Genomic DNA, 24,149 nt, shown 5'->3' on the forward strand with positions numbered 1-24,149 from the left:
GCAGGAAAGGGAGGCCAGTGAATACAGGGGACAAAAAGTCTACGTATGGGATCAACTGTAGCATACCTTCAACATAACTTAAGTCCTCTCAATTGAAAATTGTAAACAGTATTTGACTGCCTTGGAAAATGGGATAAAAGGTTCGTATCTTGGATGTTCTCTGGATAGACAATCCCAACAATGAGCTTCTAACAAACTCTTACAGTAATATCCCCAATACTGTACTCCAGGACTTACTAAAAGTTCACTATTAATACATTACCCACTTTCTCCAGACTATAGTGCTTACTCAGAGCTTTCTTGTCTGAACATGTGCCTGCAGATACAATTTTAAAATAAGAACAAATATTTCACTTTTCTTTTTTTCAATCTGCCCTTCTTGAATCAAGGCTGCATAAAACAGATTACTCCTACATAAAACATCATTTCAGAGCTGCAACTGTCATTGCAAATGATACACAACAACATGGGAGAGTGTAACCTAGCAATTCCATAACAATTTACATTAAAAAAGGCAATTCTAAGATACTGTCAAAAGCACAGGAGATGGCTGAAAAATAGTGTGCTTTTACTGTTTCTGAAACCATAAACTGGCAAAACATCTAGTAGTTTCTGTCCACACTGTTCTCGTGTTCCTTTCAGGAAGGTGCACATGCATACACTAAATGCTCTCCAGTTTTATACTTTAAATAAATGATTTTTTAAAACTGTCTTTCAATAACACCACCCTGAACTAAAGAAAATATTATACAGATTAATATAGATTAATACAGAGTACAACAATTATACTTTCTTATAATATGACATGATTTCCACTTTAAAACCAAACCTTTTATTAAATCTTCCATTTTCCGAAGAGTCCCCCAAAATTTTATTATCTTCAGATTGTTCAGTGAAATAAAATCGCACACATTGCAACCTGAACTTATAAATCTTCTTGAGGTTTAACTGTTCGGGTATCAGCACTTTTTCTTCAGTAACTCCACTAAGACACTCCACTAAAAAGCAGTGTCCAAAAATGATCTAACTTAAAAATTTCTACAGCTTGCATGAGTAAAACTACTGCAACTTTGGACACAGACAGAAGGAGAAAAACAGCCTGCGTGGCTCAGGTTTCTTAACAGTTTCCTTTGACATTAGAGCTTCTGCTACACAATGCAGTGTCCAGCAAAGGCACAATTGCTTTAGAGATGAGAAAGAAAGGGCTTATAGGTAGAACAAAAAAAAAAAAAAAAAAAAAAAAAAAGAGGCGAAAAAAAAAAAACACCATACACAGACAAAATCTAACTTACAGCCACTTGCAAAAATACAAAAAAAAAAAAAAAAAAAAAAAAAAGAGAGCTGATGAAGAAGATACCACATACTCAGTAGGAATTCCTGAATATAAATGGGAGAGAGTAAAAAAAGGAATACCATCAGCTACTCAATAAATATATTTTATTAAAAGTATTTTTGCTTAATTTTCAAAACACATTGCTTCACTGGAACATCAGCAGATATTCATATCAATAGATTATACCAGTTAGCAAGAGAAAAATTCCAGAGGAGATCCTGTAAGTAATGAAATAATTCTGTGGGTATATTTTGTTATGAATTCTTACACAAAGGCAAGTTATTTTGCTATCTATCATCTACTTATGAAAGGGCACTGATATATCAAATTGATTTCGTGTTTGCTGATAGACCCAGCCTAACAAATGACTGTCACTTATCTTTATTTTCTGCTAATCACTTTCTTAAATACAAGCGTGGATGTAGAGGACTAGGCATAAAATGAAAGATGTATTCTTTGCTAATTTACTGTATTCAGAAGCCAGGTGGCAGTATTGCTGTAGATCAAATGTTTAATTACGTTGCTGTTTTCTCTACCTAAGTGTAATCAACATTACTGACCCACTAAATGAAGACTGCACTGCAAATTCCAGAAGTTTATAGATCAGAAAATCTTCTATTGACTTTAGAATTACAGGCCTTTAATGGGACTTTAAGTTTAACCCCTCTTTATATAATTAAAAAAAATAATCCTAAAGCACAGAATTTTCTGCATTAATTTCACAGGATTATACATGATATTACAGTGTCTGGAAAGAACTGCTTAATTGGAAGAATCCTTTTCATGGCAACATTAGGGTAATGAGGCTGTTTTACACATGTTGAAAAAGTTTTGCATTGAAATAAAAGGTCTGGGAAATACAGTGAAAGATAAAGAGGAACATTTGAAACTAATGAACAGCAGAACTGAATCGATATATTCTCTGAAGAGAGTTCTAAGCAGAAAATAGGCCACAAAATGCAAGTCAGAAATATCAAACTGTGCATTACCTTAAGTGATTTTGCCAGTGGTACGTGATTATCATAGACTAGAATGTCCACCGTCAGATTTCGCAGCTGATGAAGAAGGACTTTTTCTCCTTCCAGGTCTCTTGCTTCCACAGGTACCTTCCATGTTGGGTATGGACATTTCGTGCCATCCCACACCTGTAATGCAATTGAAGAATTTCAATATGCTCAGAATACTTCAGATTGACATTTTAAATAACTTTCATTTTTTAAGCAAATTTGTTGTTTGATTGAAAATTGGTAACAATAAGAAATCTTAATTGAAGTCTCAGTCTTAAGGTTCTTAAATTACTTAAGTTAGATTTTATAGGATTTTTTTTATTACTATTATTCCTTACAGAGTATCAAATAACCTCTACAGAGAATACAATTAAGTATTAAGACTTGAGATTTGTTAATATTTGAATATTTAAAAAACCCAAATTTGCACCAGCAAAACCTCAACTGTTTATCCAGGAGTTACAAGTATTAGAATTAACCACATACATAACTGTCCTTATTTAATATTTTGCTCCTGATATAGGGTTTTGTAAGCCACTCCAGCTACAGCATGTGAAGATAAAGAGTACACATTAATTACTGATGATCTCCTGCATCAGTATACACTGCTAGGTATCCAGACTGTATTAGAAAACCATTGGTATTTAACATATACTTAATAATGAGTATTCTAAAACTTATTTACCTAAAGCTAAGTTCTTGATGCACTTAAGAACTGAAATATCAAGAGAGTAATTTTTGAGCTCTCAAAGTTATTCTTAAAAAGTAAGATTAGCAATAGACTTAGCACTTTGGAACCAAAATCTTGTTACTTACACAAAACATTAAAATTTCAGTGACAGCTGCTTACAATATATTCTGTAAATTATGGTTTCCTGAGTTCCTGACGATACACTCTTCTCAAAGACCACAGAAATAATGATAAGAAATACTGGCATAGAAAAAAAAAATCTGGGGATTTGGACTCCAAAAGACTAAAACGCTGCATTTCATAGGTTTTCTTGCATACAGGTTCAACAGAAGCTAATTTTCAGAGAGTGATACCAAGGCATTTTGTCCCATGAGTTAAGCACTGCAGAAGGGGAGAAAAAAACCCACCAAAGCTTAACTTTTAAAGGGTTTCTACTCCTTATGCTTAACTGCTGTGGATCAAAGGAACCACAGGAAAAGATCTAAGAATCAGCAAAGCCACGTGTAAATACATGGAGAGTAACTCATGGTTGAAATACTCATCCCAAATCAAGAGATAAAAGGGGAAACTGTTCACATTGAAAATGACCCATGTCGTCAAATTAAAGTTCCCAAATAAGAGTCTATTCTGAAGGAACCAGATAATGAGGTGGTACATGCTGACACAGATTAAAACTAAAACCCTATTACCTTCTGATCCTGTACCATGAAACACTTAAAAGCCCTTTGAAAGAGAGGATGCCCATTGCTTGAATTATCAAACCTTTTCCAGAACTGAGCTTGAGTAACACAGATTTAGTACATATATATTATAAATTTAATCACTTTGACAAAATAAAGCAGCTGTCAAGTTTCCCGTTATTTTTCAATAGGCTTTACTTGGGACACTTTGGAGGTTCTACTCTTAAGAGAGATGGATCTGACAAATGGATTGAAATAACCTGAATGCCTCCTGTCAGATAACTACTTAGCTTTAAAGTGGCCTTTGCCTGAGAAACTAACAGGGCTAGTGTTAGGGCACTTTTTGAAGGAATTTGTAAGCCAGCGAGCTTTCTTTACCAGAAAAAAAAAAAGAAAAAAAACTTAGAAAAGTAATTGTGTTGCTTTTTACTTGCATAAGCTCTCTATCTCAGAAGCCTGCCAGCTTCACTTCACACAAATTACAAACGAAAACACAAAAGTCCTGGTTTCAAAAACCAAGAGTGGTCTAAAACCCAACACTGATTAAACTAATTCTGGATAAAACCAGCAAACAGTTCCATTACTAGTCATGAACAGACTGGAGCTAAGGAACAGTTAGTGACAACCTCTGATCACCAAAACACCGACATGGCAGAGACACTATGAAACCTGTTTCTTCTTTCAGCAGAATATGCTAATTGTATAACACAGCTTAACATGGGCAATTTAACTGATACATTGAAAGAAAGAACAATAGTAAAACTCGTATGAAAGGCATAAATGACAAAATAATTTCTAGTGTGAGTTTTTTAGTCTACATCAGTTTGAATAACAAAATTCTCAGAAAAAGGTAAGCACTAATAAGTTAGTGTGATACCACCTTTATGCCATGGCAGCCTCAGCAAATATCCTGATTAATTTACCAAGTGTATTAAAAGCTATGTTATGGGTGATGCAGAAACTCACTTAAATTCATTTTAGTTGTTTTTGAAGCAATCCCCACTAGTTATGTGAGCTCAACGCTTAAAATAATCATTATACTCCATAGTATAATCAACCATTTATATAACCGACATATTTGGAATGACACGACAAATTTAAAACATTATTATACGATGTATAACCAAAATACTTATAATCACTCCATTTGAGGTGATATTGAATTTTTGGGTTTTTTCTTTAGTGAATCACAGACTAATCAGAGACATGTCTACAATTTCTTTAAAAAGGCTTCTATCACAACAAAGATTTGATATGAGAAAGGGATTTTGCCATGCTTGAAAAATGGAGGAAATTAGCAACATCATACAAATGTTAATTTAGCCTTTTTAAGCCCGTCTTATGTATTTTAATACGGATTTAAGTATACAGTATACAGGAACAAATACACAGTCAAGGGTATTAGGTATCAGAAAAACTGATCTACCGTTACTTGATTTCAAACTTTAACCTAAGTCTATCTTAACTTCCCCCCCATGTCATTATCTTTACTATACAAAACTGATTGCAGATCTTACATCAGAGTGTAAAGAAGTATTAATCATTTAAGAAAGGACTTGTCACTGTCCTTGTAAAGAGTCTGTCAATGCTGAACATATACGTATTAATGAACAACTTAATTACAGTCCACAAAGTTCTGAAATTTTACTGTGTCTCATTTGACATCTATTTCACAAGGGATAATTAAATGGAAATATTTGTAGCAGCTGCAAAGTATATTAGAAGATGACACGTAAGGTTTGTTTCTGTGTATTGCATGCATTGTTCTGCACAAGAAAAGTCTTTGCTGCTTTAATAACAGAATAATGCAGTGTGCTGTTTCGAGAAATGTTGTTACAATACAGCTTAATATGGTAGAACCAATAAATAATTTAATGACATCATAAAATGGAAAAATAACAGGCTGTTAATCACTCACATTTTAACAACCAACTTATAAAGGAAGTATTAGATGAGTTTCAGAATAACACCAGACTGATACATCTGGAGCTAAAACCAGGAAAATTATGCAGACCTCCTTTTTATTTAGCTGATGTTAAGGATCACCTTTGGTGAGTACCCTCCTGTTGTGTGGCACTTTGAATTTATACTTTCAGTGAGCACTGATCCCCAAAGACCTTATTTATGTATAAGAAGCCACCTAAAATCCATCAAGATGGCTAACATAATCCATTCATTAATCTTCTAGATAGTGCTACTTACTGCATTAATTATATCCAGCAGAGCTGGGGAAAAAAAAAAACAGTATTTGCCGCTAGCTAAAAACACAAGATTAAAATTAAAAGCTAACAATATTTTTCAACTTCAAGAAATTCTGTGATATTTACCCACAAATGTTTGTGAAACGATGATCCATACCAATTCCATCTTACAAAAACTCTCTATAGAGATGAACAACTTAAAAGAGAACTGCAATTTCTGGGTGGGTGGGTTGGTTTTTTTTTTCATAAAATGTTCAAGGATCATAAATTTGCTTAACCTTGAAATATTTTTCTATATAATATTATCTAAATCAACAAATATGTTGTTTTATTAAAAACTGAATCACATTGCCTTAATAAATAAATCTAACAAATTATTTTAAAAAAAATAAATCTACCTTTAGAAGAAAAGAAGATCCATCCACTTTTGCTTTTCCTACCAGCTGGCAAGTGAGATCAAAGAACATCATTGGCTGAACACCAGACAACTTTGCTGCTGGTCCAGATATGGAAAGATTACTGGCTGCCCAAACACGTAATTCTTCTATTGTTTTCTGTTCTTCATTCATGAAAGTGTACACTTTGCTAGAGGTTCGAGGAACTATTGGTGCTCCTACAGTTCCATCAAACGTCAAGGACGCAAATCCTGCACTGGTAATTCCCTGCATCTGTCCATTGTATTCCCTGATCTGGAACAAAATAGGAAAAAAAAAAAAAATCACAATGGTTGCACTGCATCAAAATATACAAACATTTCTCTTTTATCATGTGCATGGAGAATGGACCACTGATGGGTTTTGTTCCTGGTGCTATTAGATGAATGGAATAAAAACAAAGCAAAACAAAGGAAAGTAACATTAATGAGAAAGAAGTGAATAAAAAGAAAATATAACCTAACACACACAAAAAATGTAAAGAAGCAGTCTAATACCTACATGTAAATATGTAGCAACAGTCAGAGTATTTTGTCCACAAAACTCAAATGTTTGTATGGGGAACACAGGAAGATTACTTTTACAGACGGGGAAACTGAGGCACAAGATAAATTAATTTTTAGGAGTCACACACAGAGAGATGGTGGATCAAAGTTATTATGGATTTCTGTTTTCTGCTTCCCACAATAGCCCTGTTTCCTGACAGTACGGAACTGAAAAAGAAAGTATCCGTTCTATGAGCTATTTTTTTTTCCTATAAAGTAAGCAGTGACCAGCTTTCATCCCTTGAATTATGAATCCAGCTTGCACAGTTACTCTCATGTCTATTGCCCTGCACATGGCAGCTCCCCTGCATCCTGCTGATTTACAGCTGTGTATCTGCTACTGTATACAACACAGGTTCAAAGTCTGAAGCACTCCTTCATGCACCTAGTCTAGTCTTATTGTTTCCCGCACTTAACATATGTATCAAAGCACTGCATGACTCATCCACAAATCTCAAACCGGCTGTTTTGATCCATCCCTTTTTAAATAAAATTTGCTTACCAAAAAAAAAGCAACAAGACTTCCGAACATAACATTTGTGAGACAATCTAGTTTAGGATTCCCAGAGCTCAATTTTCAGATGGTTGAAAATCCTACTGATTTAGAAGTGCAGAATCTGAAAGATGTGACAGAAGTTCTAAAAAGTCATGTTTTTTCCAAAACACTGCCAATGATTTAGGCCTATGTTTTTATAAATACACTGAAATTTAAAAAGCACACAAATAAATATTCTTTGGAAATTCATAAATGAAGCAGCTCAAGCTTGGTGACAGGAACCCCTTTAATCTCTGCAACTTTGACACAAGTGCCTTAAGGGTTATCTCTAGGATAAACTTCCATTTACTTAAGCACTCCAAACCTGAACAATGGAGCACATCAATTCAGGATGTAGTTTTTCTTCATTTTAACACTGAAAAGCTTTAGCTTTTTAACCTTTAGGTTTAAATAGTAAAATACAAGAAAAGCCAATGGACTAATCAGGAGAATACATAGTTTCATAACCAATTCGTGCCTGTTACCCATGATGTGGGAAAAAATGTTCTGCTATGATACTAAGATGTTACCGGATAAACAGATTGACTTTAGTTGCTGCCACTGGCATTTACATTCCATAGATTCTCAAAAGACACTTCAAGCATATTTTAAAATATCTTCTCTGACATCAAATGTTTCTCAGTGTTTTAATTTCACTAATTCTTTTAAATCACCATCAAAATATGTTGACATCTTTCTTTAGTAAAAATTCTATCCTAGAACTCTAGCCTATTTATGAGGACCTTAAACCTTTCAGGAAACCAGTTCAAGAAACTACTTTGACTCCCTGGCTTCCACTAATATTTCACCATAGACTATCTTCCCCATTTCCCAAATTCTTTATGTTTTGAGCATTCATGGGGTTGTGCTTGAGCATACTGTGCTTCTGACATCTCCTAGTACACTCATTTAATGGATTTGAAATCAGTTTTAACACAAGGAAAGGCAGTTATAAAATAACAAAAGAAACAAAATATGTAAGAAGGTAAACCTGAAGTGTCATAATGAGAAAATTGCCAATGATCCTGAAGCAAAACCAGGCATAGGTCCTTAGGCATAGGTATGTGGAGAAGACATTCAGTGGTCTCAAAGGTAAACAGCATTCAACATTATTTAGTGAGCAACAGAACAATCAGGATTGGATTACAGAGCAAAATATTTCATAGCTGGAAAATTAGTTATGTCAGACCCACAGAACAGATGATGGTCAACAAAACCTCTGGGCTTCTCCTTTAGAAACAAATCATTGCTAAAGAGATGAGGAATCACTGGTGTGTAAAATGAACATCATGTCAGTCTAACTAGATCTCAGATGAAGTAAAACAGTGATAGTGTAAACTAGTTACATTTTCCACAGACAAACAATTCTGAAATTTAACTTAGGGAAAGGAGGTAATCTGAGACTTTTCTATATGATGATAATTCTTCCTCAGCAGATTTTGTGTCATTTCTAGAGGCCTCGGGGATCTTTCAAAAAATTGGGGGCAGGCAGACAATAGAGAAGGGCAGATGGCCATCACTTCAAAAATCACAATTGAAAAAAAAAATCAATAATGCTTGTTAAACAAAAATATCTTCTCAGACAGCGCAGATACATTGTATTTGGCTTGTTCTAAGCAGGCAAGTAAATTTCACTACATATTGCAGGATTCTCTGGCATTGTTTCTATGAACTAAAGAATGAAATGTCACCTCAACAAACTGTGTGGATAACAAACTCTACTGATTTCGAAGGGGTACAACTCTATCCTGAATATGCCCACAGAAGAGAAGCTAATCTTGAAATATTTATAAACAGATTTACAGTAACCTAAACCACCTGATTTTTTTTTTCCTAACTGAAGCTGCTGTTATTCACCTCACTCAATGGAAAAGTGTGATAGTAAGTAGTATACAAAGCTGGAATAACAGCATCTACAAGATAGTTTTGCATCAAAACTGATTGTTAAATTGCAGAAGCAAAGGACTATTACAAAACCACTCTAGTCACAGATCATCTTAGAATATGAAAAAATGCCCTGTAAAACAATATATATATACACACTAAGCTAAGGAACATGCTCTCATAAAAAGGGAAGATTTCCTAAAATAAATGTTAACTACTGATTTGCGGAAGAATCAGTAATTCAGGACACTATTTTGAAACATGAGTACGCATTAAGCTTAGTACTTTATTATTCTTTACAGACATAAAATTATTTCAAGACATCAAGCTGCGTCGTGTTTTTTTTTTTTTTACTTGAATTATTGCATCATCTGCAATGCACTGTCCAAAGTTCTATTCCAATTCAGATGAGGACCTCACTGTATCTTTTACCTAAGCAGAAGTTAAAAACTTTTGATCCATGTGAATTATGCTTGACAACAAAATAATCTAAGATCAATGTTTACATGCTGTTAGCCCGTCTTCCCTTAAGCGCAGAAATGTAGTATATGTGAGATACTAGTGAAAAGGAAAGCAAAATTGTCTACAGGCACTGTATCGGCAAGAATTATAGTTACTGTGGTGAGCAATGTATTCTCCTCAGTTAAACACCTGTATATATAAACAAGCACATGCCACTCCATGTGACACAAACAGGGCTGAGCTGACACAGAAGCAAGGTATCCTATGGAAATATACAGTGATGAGAAATTCCCTCCTTGTTAGAGACAGAATCTGATTGAAAGCCTCCAAGAGCAAAAGACTTCATGAAGGTATAGAGAGGGTTACAAATGGATGTAGTGAAAAGGGATACTGTCCAAGTACTAGAAGAGTATGGCCCAATCACAGAACCACAGAAATTTTAGTTGGCAGGGACCTCAGGAGACCTCTTCTTCAGGTCAGGGCTGTATGTCAGCACATCAGGCTTTGGGTAGTTGAGCTTAGAAAAATCCCAAGCATGGAGATTCAGAACCTCCACAGGTAACCCTCTTTCAATAAGGCATTACTTTCTTACTTCACAACCATCCTTGGAAACACCCCCTCTGCCATACTAAGTCTTACATCTCTAGATCCATAAGGTTCCTTAGCACTTATTACTAAATATTTTGATTGTATTGAATGTTAAAAAAGATTTGTAGGAATTTGGTGAAAATACCTACGCATGGAATATATTTCAAGTGAAAAACCATCTGAAAATCTAGATAAGAACTTTGGATAGCTTGGCAAAAACCCTAATGTAATAGATGCCACACACTGTTCTAACTTGTTCTTATAAATGATGGCCATGAAAAAGGATTTCTTTCTAGAAGATGGATAAAAATATTACTTTATGCTAGGGTATGGGGGTTCCAATTCACAAAGGGATACCCTTCAATTCTTCCTGCTTGCTCCCCACCTTACAAAAAGTTTTAGAGACAGATTAGTGCACTTAAACTTGAAAAATGGTCTAGAATAGTTGGAGAAAATACTTGATGGAAAAGCACAAATAAAATATAGGTTTACTATTGTGTCAAGACAAAAATATCAATTCACTTCAGTATTTATCTTATTTCCTTGGGCTCTTTCTTTTCTATTTTTGGCTGCACAGGTAGCCAACACAGAACAGAATGGCATCTAAGAGCCACTGGTGCAAGACAGCACAGGTTTCTGACCTGTCTGAACTGAACCACAGAGCTTTCAAAACTTGGAAACACCCCAGAAGTATTTCTTGGCATTTCAGAAGTGATGGGTTATAAGCAAAGGTTGCTTTCTCCTGTTAAATTCTATCACTTTATCAGTAGTTCTAACATTTTAAATAAGAAACAAAACAACACAGATTGAGAAGGTATCCTGTTCAGAAATTACGTTTATATGCCTCAAACTAGCTGAAAAAAAAAACCCCAACAAAAACCAAGAGAATTGTCCTGAAGTCTTTTAGGCTATGAATGGCCTCAACAATTTCATTCCTAAATGGCCTTTCTATTAAATGTGAATTGGTCCTCTAAAGCCTCCTTTAAAGAAAAATCTGAGGCATCATTTATGTTGATTTGTCCATCTCAGACACTGTAGCCATTGAATACAATACACTGTCCAGCATCACCCACAAGGCTATTAATAACTAATCCCCTTAATTTGTCCCTGTTCCATCACTGCTGAAATTCTTGAGCTTTATTAGGAATTGCACAGGATTAAGAGCTAAAAGTTAGAGTAAGACCATTGGAGATATCTCTCACTAACTCTCTCCAGACCTGGCAACATAAGAAATTCATTCCTGCGATCTGGAAATCTACATTTCCGAAACTACTCTGAAAACAGGAAATGCTGGCTTTCCATTCCGAATGCCATGCAATGCACAGGGGTGGGATGGGATAGAAAGCTAAAAACCCATCATTGTGTTAGTATTCTCCAACACTGGAGACATTATTTCCAAGCTAAAACAGAGTTGCTGATCAAGCATTTCAATGATATACGCATCCCATAACAGAACATTTAATAATGTAATTAATAATGTAATTGTATTACACATGTACCTCCAGCTGTATGAACAGAGGCAATAATGAAATAAGAGAAGCAATTTGAAGTAACTTAGTAAATAATCTCTGCTCTTAAGTAAACAATTTTGAACATGTTTAAATATAATAACAAGAAAACTGAACTAGAAAAACTACCTGCAGGCACCTTGCAAAAGAAAGTTAAGAAGGCTAGTCATATGGAAGTAAAATGAACTTTTATGAAGACATGAAAAATACACTTAGATAAGAGGACCATAAATTATAGCTTACCCTCTACTATTACTGAGAATTGCTGTCTGCAAAATAAGATTATCAGAAATATCTGCAGCAATGGAAATTCAAATTAAAGAAGAAAATGAACAATACACCGTACTTTTCATCTGCAAGTTCACCTAAACATATTGTAACTATTTTGTGGGAAAAAAAATCATATGCAAACAGTTTATATACTTAAATCAGCTGAAACAATTTTTGTTTTGATAATAATTTAAAAACCCAGAAGTCATACTGCTTTAGAAATATTCCTCAGAGAAAGTGGCATAGTATATTTAGGAAAATTCTAGTAAAGTAAAAAATTACTATTTTGGAGTATTTCCTACACATTTGACACATGATCAGGTAACTTGACCATGTAATCAGATGACAATTTCAGAAAACATATGGGCAATATTCTAAGACTTAGAATTATGGAGAAACTCTATCTTTGCTTACAGTCAATATTTCCTGACATTATTTACTATAGGATAAATACACGTTTTTAATTTAGATTCCATCAAAACTTCAAAGTGAGTTGCATGCCTTACATAATTGAAGGGAAGCCAAAAGCAATCGTAATACTGATATTTCTGAGAAAAATACTGGTTTCTCTGTGTTGAAAAGAATTTTGTAATTGCTTACTAAAAAAAATTTTCATTGCTTCCACTCTTCAGAGCAAGAATTTGAAAACAGGGTTGCAGTGCCACAGACATGTTCTTTGACATCCTTTTTAGCAAAAAAAAAAATCTCAAACCTAACTATGGACAAGTTTATATATTTGGACCACATTTACTCAGAGGACAAATTCTGCCAAAGTTGAATGTTTACTCAGTATGTTCTATATCTAAGCTCCAGACTTTCCCCTCTCATCCTTATCAACCTGTCTGCTATGGCCAGAGCTGCCTAGGAATAAGTGAGCAAATACTCTCTCAGTGCCTTCCATATTGCATCAAGTAGAAAGAAAGAGAAGGAACCAACTTTCTTATGACAAACTGGATTAAACTGAAGGAAAGAATATGCAGAGACAAGGAAACTGCTAGTGAAGTGCACAAGCAAGATTGATCCTAGAAATAACGTCAGACAGGTTTAAAGATCAGAGTAGGTAACCTAGTGGAACAAATGTGACGTTAAGTATTACTAGGTTAAGGAGAGTGATGCACAAGGAGAGTAACAGGACAGAACTACTAAGAATAACAAAAAGAGGAGTATGATTGATCCTTGTAATTTTTTTTTATGAAGCCATGCACCATATGCTTGATATACAGATTCCTACTCCTCTGCAGACAGGCAAACAAACATCTTAGAAACTCACTAGCAAAACATATATCTTATACTTGTCAACTGACTGACCTACAGCAGAATAACTCTCTATATATCATGTATATAAAGTACTTTTGCTCAAAGAAGCAGTGCGTTTATATTGCAAATCTAGAGAGTTTGAACCACATGGATATGCAATTGATAGCATGCAAGGAATTTGTTTTTTCTAGCTGTTTTCCTCCATTTTTTAATTCTAAATATCTAGGATTCTGCATCTAACTGCAAAGCTAAAACACTAAATTAATCACCATAATTATTCCAAAGTTAGTAGATGCCCCAGTTACTGTTGTCTGTGCAAACACAGTTCAGCTCATGGGGCATTTATATTATGATACCCCATTCCATTACCCCATTTTTCTACACGACATTTTCCTATGCAGTGCATGGCTTGAGAAGTGCCGTGGTGATGAATTAGCGCTGTGTAATAAAGAAGTTGTAATCTTTCAGTCTCCTACCTCACTTGCTACAGCAACTAAGCCTGCGTATGGAAGAAGTTAAGGTATGAAAGTAAGAGAGAAGAATATTATCAATATTACTATGACAAAAAGCTTGAGAATTAAGACTTTGTTTTTGCTACAGAGATTGCATTATGCTAAGAAACTGACGTAAGTTCATAAGAGGTCTCTCCTTTGGTCTTCATTCTCCAAGTGTTCCACATGAGTCACAGACCTCTATAATGCTGTGTATTTGAGAAAAAGACCCACCAAAACACATCTTAGTGATTGTATCAGACAACTAGAATACACTGAACAAGATGAACACCTAAATAAGAATGTGCTTCACTTTTCTCCAATTCTCGAACATTAAAATGGAGCTCAAATATCAGCTCACTTCACTGGGAGCGAGGAAATAAATTCCTGTTTGTGAATCACTCAGAGGTAATAAGGAATACTACAGTAAAGCCAATGAGGAAATTAACAATTCTATCATCATGGCAGGGTTTGAGTCATATAAGGCAGAATACACGTCACAAGTTACAATCAAGTGAAGATAAATTATTACAGATTTAGTCAGTACCAGCAGGTTGCCTCTTCCCTCTCTTTAACAGCTTAAACATTAGGCATTAAGGCTAGGATATTAAAGGCATCCACAGCGAACCACAAAAAAAAAAGTTCCAAGAAGACTCCACTGGAGATAACTCCATCTTTGCTGTGAAGCTAGAGGGAGGCCAGACAATTAGATCACAGGCCTAGCTTTCATATTGGGGGATGGGCAGGGTTACCCCCCACTGTCATCTCTGCAGAGCATTGACTGTGGTTGAAGGCTCAAACACAGTCCTGCAAATCACTGAGTGGTACAATTAATGAGAAATCATCATAAGAAGTCACAAAAATGCACTTCAAGAAATATTAACAAAAATGTAATTAAAACCGGATAATCTTCTAGTTCTGTTACTGAGACACTTAAAAGTTTCATTCTCTGCAACAAATACTGAGTAAATAAATTAATTTTCTACCCAGAGCAATCACAATAGAATCCTGTCCATTAAGTTACTAGCTCTGAACCATCAGACCTTGCTGACACCTGTGTTACCATTAGGAGAAGTTATTCATTAGCAGCTAAGAGTATAGCTGGGAACAAGTAATTTTTAAAATGTGTTTATCAATGTCAACTTCCTGAACATCTCTCAAAAGCATTATCCGGGACAGGGAAATGTGAATACATGCTGTAAGAACTACATATATCTGTCCTCATTGGTAAGCACAGCTTTGACAGACTATGGCCTCTGTTACCCTTGACTGCTTTCCATTCAGCAAGCTAAGAGAAGGTGGTAAGGCCTGAGGACAAAAGGAGAGAGGAGTGAAGGAGGAACTGTAGACAGTGTAATTAGAACTCTAACTAGAGCTTATTTCTTTTTTTTTAATTGGAAACTGTGTTGCACAGCAAGCACATACTATGCTGGTTATAGGTCCACTTCACTCCCAGCAGTTGGCATGAGCCTTCTGTGTCAGACTTTTACCTGCTCAGATCAGATAAGAAAACTTCCAAAGTAGCTGTTTATTAGCCTGGGGTAGTCAAAACACTCCCATCCAGGAAAAGACAACTTAGTGACTCTAGATCATTCTAACTTAGAAAGTAATTAAACAAGCTGTCAGCTTATGTATCTGAAGAGATACGGATTGTGAGCAGCTGGAGGTCAGTTAGGGCTGGAAACCATTTAAAACAGCCCAGCTGTGATAAAAAAAAAATCATAAAAAAATGTATGTGGGGAAGGAATTAACAGACCCTATCTGTAAATACTGAAATATCATCTTGGAGAATGAAGAAGTACCACTGGACAAGGATTTCGAAATGATCTCAAAAATCGGATGCCAAATCAGGAGAATGGTGAGGTTCCTCACACATGCTGTATATTAGGTTTCCTTAATAAGTTTATATTAAAGAGTGGAAGTGAGTTACTATTAAGTTTGCATAAAAGAGGGTACATACATAACTTCACTGACAATGGTGTTGTTTTTTTTTTTTAACCTGTACTTTCCATATGTAAAAAAAAAAATCCAATATTAACCTATCAGTCGTGACTTCCCAGTTATTTTAATCAGACTTTCTTTTACCTTCTCCTTTTCCACACTTATATTATAAAATATGCATGTTGATTTCAGAAGCAATAAACATGTTTCTCCCTCCACTGAATTTCAGAAACAAGTAAATCTGTGTAACAATCCCTCTGCTTGATTCAGAGAGAATTTAAAATGTAGCACAAAACCTTCCCATCTGAAGTCAAATCAATCAACTTCCAATACTAACAACACATCACAGGTACCAGTTAGTAACACAAGCTTGAAAATCTAACTATAGTTTCATTCCACTCTACTTATAAGTAAAGATGATCTTAAGGAAGTTTTATGCTAACCCAGAACAGGTTACCTAATTATTCTCTCAATTGTAAATATTTATAATATATATGAATAACTGAAGACTGTTTCCAAATCTTAACAGGTTCCTTCTTAATAATATCAGTGGTTCAAATCTCAATTACTGGATAATTCTTACCACTTTTCACACTTATTGTCATGGGTTTTTTCCTTTGTTCTCCTGCCACAGCATATCAAAGTGTACTACTGATCTTTGTCCCTTTCATCATCCTTTTGTACAACCCTAAATTTTCTAGATCTCCCGGAAGTGTTCAAATAAGCAGAATGTTTTTTTAATTAGCCTCTTTCAGGACATTTACTAGTTTCTGCTATAATTATTTTAAGCAAAAATAAAATATATATTATGTATGGTTGTCTTGCAAATTACTATGTAACATGATAAAAATCACGTCTTTGGTACTATTCTGCACCTCTTTAAGTACGGTCCAACTTACAAGTCTTCCATTCAGTCTCTGTACTGTGGTTCCTCTTTCCTATACAATTGTAGCAAGTGTAAGAAAACCATCCTGCAGAAGCAGTACCAAAGCTATAAATGCTGTTTCCTTCATGGCCTTTGATATAGATAAATATATGCGGAAGGCAGGAAAACATCAAAGCAGCAGCTAGAGCATACTGCACACTAACAACCCCAGACACATTACACTTAAGTAACTCTCTAGCTGATCTAAACTGCTCCATAAGAGAAGATCCAAAGTAATCCCTCAACTCTACTCGTTGGAAGAAGAATATTTTGTGCACTTTTATGTCAGTTAAATTCTGTTCACGCAGAAGTATTACCACTTTTGTCAACTAGTTGATTTTTGTTGATTTATTTAACAAACATTCAAAAAAAGTAATGCTGTTAAGGAGCTGTCATAACCACACCTAACATTTTTTTAAAGAGAGGTATTAGCTGACCGTTCTGTTAATAAAATTTGATAGTTTATTTCCAGTTTTGGTCCTACCATAGCCATAGCTGTTTTATCAATCAACAACGTCTCCCCATGTTAACTCCAGTACATGAAAAATTAAATTATTCCTACAGTCCTCTCACTGCATAAAAGCAAGCACATAAAACCCCCACATCCTAGTGCATACCTTTATTCTATGAAATCGAACAATATCTCCAACTTTGTAGATTTTTGGTAGGGAATCTAGATTTCCATTAAAAAGAGTGCACGTTAACTTCACATTTGATGGGTCCACAAGTGTTACAACTGAGCAATAATCTGTAAAATATAAAAGTGTTAGAATGAATAATAGTCATTATGGAGTTATTAATACATGGATATTAAACTTGGCATGAACAACCACATGGTCAATTTTTTTCTGCTGTGATGTGTGTAACTCTTCCAAAGTCAATTTAGTTACAGTAGCAAAACAACTGAAGTGTAGCCCATCTTGCCAATAATTGGCCCAAATAACTGAGAATGAAATGGGTGATTAAGCACAGGTCTGTAAGCCAGGAACACACAATAGTTCTTCTTCTGCCTGCAACACGCATGCTATTTTTTTCAGGTTTCAATTACTTCCTCTATAAAATAGGGAGCACACACACAACCTTGAACAATTCTTTTCTAAGATTTATTGCTACACTGTCTTCTGAAAAGGTCATGAGCTCTACAAGTTTTAAAAGCAAATTAAAGCATAAACTACTTATCTTTCATTTGAACAAAATATGCAGCATATATATTGCAAGGATACAGTCACATAGTGGTAGCTAGAAAATATAGTAAGAATCTGAAATGTGCCCTTTTGAAGTTAAACATCATTAATAGAATTTCACTTCTATTAAGGATCAAAAAGTAAACTCAAAACAAGATACAAATATGACAGAACAAAAAAGCCCGGAACAGAGCAGTATTTGCAAGTGACATAAATGAAACCGGTATTTTCCATTTCAGCTCACAGAATCATGTGTGCTCAGGTATCTTAGAAACGTAAACTAGAGTGAGAATACACATGCCCTTTCACAGCACGGTACCTGGTTAATCTGCCGGAGAACTTTTTTCAAACACTCTATATCAACTTGGCTGTACGATTAGCACCTCAAACATCTACACATCTTGTCATAGTTGCTTTTAATAAAGAAGACAAAGTCCTTTTGTTTTGGATACTTATTATTTACTGAAACTCATAGTCCAGGGCTGAATTACAACTCTTTCAGCAGATCAATAGAGCAATAACTATCATTTTTACCTTGATGAAAACCTTGATACATTTACATACACAAAATTTTGGCTTTTAGAAGGAGTTAGCAAAATCCTCAAGCAAAAAGCACAATTTTTAGACATTAAATTAACAGTACTCAATAATTTACAATTTAAATTTTCTAATTTTTGAACTTTTGCAATGGTGAACTCTGCTGGTTCTCCATTTCAGCACACCATTCTTAAACATCAGGAGAAAGCACAAAAACAGTATTAGTAAGAGTTGTAACAAATTTACTATTTCTGCATTTTCCTGTACTTTGAAAAGAGTGGATATATCTAAACTGTAGCGCACCCAGTGCTTTCAGACTGGAATTATGAATGAAGTGATTCTGCTAATATTTATTCTGACTTTAAAAAGTATAAAACACTAGATGTGAATTACACTAGGAAACTTCTTCAGTTTTCTAATGCCATCTACTTTAACTCATGTTTTTGCTTTCACAAGTCTATTTTAAGAATTTAAGTTTTCATTGCTGAAGATAATATATTCATACTGCTGACCTGCATATAAAATGCAGACATACCATCCAGAAGAAGGAACAGTTCTTCTATGTACAAAATGCATTTACTCTTGCAATAATCTTACTATTGTGGACCCTCATTTACACTGAAGGTTTTTTGCCAATTTTTATGTGGCATTTTGGTTACAGCCAACAACACAATCTCAATGCTGTAAAATAAAGTAGTTGTAACTCTTAGAAACAAGCTTGCATGAAAACTTACACCTGTTCTCTTTAGGTACCAAGAATGGGAACACCATTCAAGATATAAAACTCTCTAAATAAAGTAACGCACAAAGCCATGATCATAATTTAGCAGGCAACAAGTCAACAGGAAAGAAGCAAAATTAACAAACAATGAATAAACCTGTTTATGAATTCTATTCCTGATATTCCAACAAACTACAGAAACTGACTATATTAAACTGAAATTTGAGGCAACTGACCAGAAGCTTCTTGTTTGACAGTGTGAGCTTTCTCGACTTCTGTAATGGTGAAATTAAACACCAGAAGACTACAAATAAAATTCAGGGTTGAACAACGGTGGTTTGTGGGTAAGCCCATGCTACAGCAGATACACCCATAAAAGGACCAAGGCCCATAGCGGAACCCACATTGGAGAGGACACCACCAAGAAGGAAGGTACAGGTAGTGGGGGTGGAAAGAGTAAGGAACAAATAGCAGCAGAAAGAAACTGCTACACACTAACCCCAGTCTCCCGCGCCACCCTTTGCTCTCCTGAGAGACATAGTAACCTGCAAAAGTAACAAATGGAGTAGAGACTGAGAAGGGGGAAGGAGAGGTGTCTGGAGTGAAGCTGAGCCTGGGAAAGGTGTTTTGTTTTCCCCAAACATTTAAATGTTTGTCTTCTTTGTTTCTCAATACCTGAATCAGTTATTAAATATTTCTGCTAACTGGGAATTAATTAATTAAATTCCCCAAGTCAAATCTGCTTTGCCCATGACAGACACCTTTTCAACTCCCCAAAATAAAACCCCAAACAAAAAAGCAAAAAAATCAAAACCAAATCAAAACTCCCAACTTCCTTTAGCTACAACTCTACCAGGATGTTAGTGATAATGACATTAAACCAGAGTTTACATATCTGGGAACCAAACAAAGGTGTCATAATGCTAAAACAAAGTCAATAAAATCTCAGTTATGCGTTTCATGAAGATACAGACAGAAATTGTTGCTAAACAGCTTTGAAAGAGAATACTATCAACCTACGAGAAGTGACAGATTTAACTTATACAGAAACTTACATTAAAAGGAAGGCAGTCAAAAGACAACAATTGTCATACGTAAACTCTATGAACAGATTCCCCAAACATAAAGACAGAAATGATAGACTGGAACAAAATACATGCTTGTATGTGCACTGCCTATGCCCTCAAAAGAAATATTCTGTTTCCAGCAACTACACCCTTAAATTTACTATAATTTAAACATAAAAGTTTAAGTAACTATTTGAGTGACTGAAGTGTTGAAAGAAGAAATCAGTGAAGGCTTACCAAGAAAAATAAAACTATTTTTCCTACAGATATAAATAACTAAAGTTTTACTGTAATACCACTACTCTCCTTCCTTCCCAAGATTTTTTACAGGGACTCCATAATGATGAATTCTCACCTATTACACTTGGAAGTTGCTAAGCGTTATTCTTTTGCACACTCCCATCAAAGGCCCAAGTGTCATGCAGCACCAATTCCCACATTCTATGTCTAGTCAGGGGATGACAATACTGCACGTATTTACTACTGTAATCCAAAGACGGACTGTTGTATTTCTTTGAGTACGAATTCTAGAGGTTAACAGCTCAGCTGCAAAGCAATATGAGCAAAATGAGCAATTAAGAAGAAAAAAACCCAGATGGTTCATAAATTTACAATTCCTTGAGGATACAGGATAACATGTTACAGTGCATTGATATAATTCAACATAGAAATCAAGAGGAAAAAACCAAAAACATTCCACATTAAAATTGCGGTTAGTCTTTGATGCTGTGATTATATAACCCAGTCAGCTTCATACCTGTGCAGCTGCCTATTTAAGGGGAGAAAAGTTAACATGCTCCCTCCATTTTCTGTACAATTATCATACTCGAAAGACTAATAAAAGCAGTATAAAATACACTTGCTTTATATAGCTGAACACCTTCTACATAAGTTCTCTGTCTCTGAGGTTTTAGACCTTCCATTCTTAACTATCATCTCAAAACATCACTTCTACAATAAAGCTAATTAAAATAGAACTCTCCAAGAACAAAGCATTTTCTTTTAAAGAAATCCTCATTCAGCAAGTCCTTTTCAAAGGTTAAAAATAAAAAGCCACCTGTCTCTTCTTCTCCAGCTGGAATGTGAAAATTGCTTTCCGCTTTCCATAGCAACATTATAGTTCAGTGACTGAATTCACTTTTCTGCACAAATAATGAGTCAAACTCTAGACAGAATTGCTGAATTTAAATAATGTCCCAGTGTTATACTAACTGATATACTACATGTTATTGCTCAAACTTCTGATTTTTCACAACATAGTTTCCAATGAAGCAAAATCTCCAAGTTCCCAAGCTATTAAAAAATAATATACATATTGGAGATAATTTTCCTTTACTAGATAAATTTACTCCATTGACTAACTTTTCTTAAAGAAGGAAAATTTTACCACTGGGAGTTTTTACTTGTAATAATCTGGCTAATAATATGACACAATGGATGCATATTTCAGCAAATTTATATACTTGCACAGGAAAGTTTTTAGTTTCATATTAGATTGACTCAGTAAAAGCACTGGTTTTAGGCTGATACCACACAGAACTACAAACTGTAACTATGGTTATTTTTCATATATTTAATTATTATGAAGACATAATCCCTCTCAGGCTTAACATCACGTGAGGGACCACCAGTGATCGACAGCTGTCTGTCAGGATGCTTGTAACACATCAGAATTGGTGGTTATGAAAACAACAAAGAGAGAGATGTGATGTTTGATTTAAATGGAAATACAGAGTGATGCATCGGTCTGATGTATCCTTTCAGACCAGTCCTTGCTGTTCTTTAAAAACACCATTACTTTTTTACTTAGTTCTTTCTTTCATCTCACAAAAACCACAGCTATTTGATGACACAGCTTTTTAGAAAAGAAATTTATGCCACAAAAGGAATTAATTATTTTTGCAAGATCTATAAAATTCCAAGTCAAGATCAGTGAAAGGTTGTATTAAGTACGTGGAGAATGTTGATCTCCAAGCTTCTAGGTACTGACTTTAAACAGTTTGAAATACAAATGTTTTGTAGCCCTGTAACAGTCATTGAAAGTTTCCTACACTGTGATGAGGATTTAGGTTCCTTCTTCAGATTTTAGCTTTCTTTTTATAAAGGACATTGCATTTGCACTCTTTTACAGACTGTTATGTCTAGTCATTAGCATGTTCAGAAAGTCAGCATCTCTCCAGAGTTTACAGATGTATTAAATTAAAAAAAAAAAAAAACCAACAAACCTATACCCCCTAAACTCACAGCTTCACTTACAAATTTATTTTTCAATCATCATAAGAAAAACAGAATTGCTACAAAAGCTTTCCAGATTAGTACTTACTGATGTTGTAGGAAAGCATTTAGTGCTTAATGATTAAACATTCATTTTAGCTTTACTGAGGACTTAAGCAGTTCCTAACAAATATGCTTGCATAAATCTTTAAGGTAGAAAGTATCAATCTAATTACAGATCCCCTTCTGGGCAATCACATGCATATTCCTGACTAACATTTAAGTGGAAAAACCACTATCCTAACTTCCCATCCAAAGAGATAAAAAGGTTTTTGGCAGCGTTGCCAGCAATGAGGGACTCTTAATAGAGATTGCCTTCTGTTTCTTGTATTTCAACACACACAAAAAAAGAGAGATTATCGTAGCAAATTATTCTCTCTTCAGTACTGCACCAGACATTAATACTGTTTTCAAGAATTAGTGGGGCCATTCAATACACAAGTGTCTCTGCACTATAAGCAAGATGTTGAACCAGCTAACTTACCAAATATTTTCAGCAAAACACAGGAAGAAAAATATGAATGTACAAGCAAACCTCTCTGTGTGTGTACATAAATGTACATAAAAACACAGATATTGCAGAAGTCCACACTGAAACAATCAAATGAACAATCAAATGAAGATATTTTACTACAGCTTTTTATTTCTATCTAACATGGCGATACACTCAAGAGATACATGCAGTAACCTCCAGAAGCATCTGGCTAAACAGATGTTTTAATGCCATCATTTGTAAATTGTAGATCAAAGTAACTGTCTTGAGAGTTCTTTCTATTAACTATTTATTCAACTGCTCAATTTTTAACTTCTTTTTGAAAATTTTTTTAATTCTTATCTTCAATATTACATGGTAGGAAACAGTGATTATTTAAAAAAGAAATACATGCCAACCCTGTGATCAGAAGGGAAAAGAAGATTACTCTCATCTTTAGGCTCTAGAAATTAAGTCTCTATCTTTACCTCTGCAACAGTTTTTATACTGTTCTGCAAAATTTAAATACATCCTCAATATTTTGATTTGGAAAAAAACCAGAAAACAGTACTTTAAAAAACAAAACTACTGCAGATTTAACTGAATCTGCTTCCTCACAAATAGAACATCAGATACCACATAAGTCTAGGATTTGGCTGTTTTGCACTCTAAAGTTGGTTTACTATTACTTACTAAAAATTCACTATTTTAAACTATAGCATGTGGGCAACTTCAATTAAAGTACTGTTTTTTCAGTTACACAGTATTAAACAAATTCTGGGCTAAGAATTAAAATTAAATTAAAATAAAAATAAAAAAACTTAGGGCTTCAAAACACCTTTAAGAATCTGATACATAGTTCTTAAGCTGTATTTTGGGCATGTAGAACTGCTGGCCTGGAATTGTCAAAGATTTTTAGAAGTGTACTTTCTGAAAACACTACACTTCATTAATTTTGATTCTAAGAAATATTTCATAACAATAACAGTTACCATCAACACGCATGTCTAAGCAGGCTAAAATGAGATTTTAATTCAACATGTGACATATGAAAATACTGCACGCATCTAAGAGAACAACCTAGGTGGAGGTTTTCCCAGGTAAATAGGACATTACTCTTATGACTTATTGTTAACCAGTGT

General features: G+C 34.7%; 1 protein-coding gene across 2 annotated transcripts in view; it reads right to left on the reverse strand.

Annotated features, from left to right (window-relative positions):
• POT1 (protection of telomeres 1) overlaps positions 1-24,149 on the reverse strand; it is a 67,172-nt gene that overhangs the window by 21,495 nt on the left and 21,528 nt on the right. For both annotated transcript variants that reach the window (XM_010135790.1, XM_010135789.1), the window contains exons 7-9: positions 17,370-17,500; positions 6,311-6,601; positions 2,323-2,478 (exon numbers count right to left, since the gene is read on the reverse strand). In XM_010135790.1, the coding sequence (XP_010134092.1) occupies positions 2,323-2,478; positions 6,311-6,601; positions 17,370-17,500 (578 nt within the window). The remainder of the gene's footprint in view (positions 1-2,322; positions 2,479-6,310; positions 6,602-17,369; positions 17,501-24,149) is intronic.

The sequence above is a fragment of the Buceros rhinoceros genome, unplaced genomic scaffold, assembly GCF_000710305.1.
Source record: "Buceros rhinoceros silvestris isolate BGI_N320 unplaced genomic scaffold, ASM71030v1 scaffold3435, whole genome shotgun sequence".
Lineage (NCBI taxonomy): Eukaryota > Metazoa > Chordata > Aves > Bucerotiformes > Bucerotidae > Buceros > Buceros rhinoceros.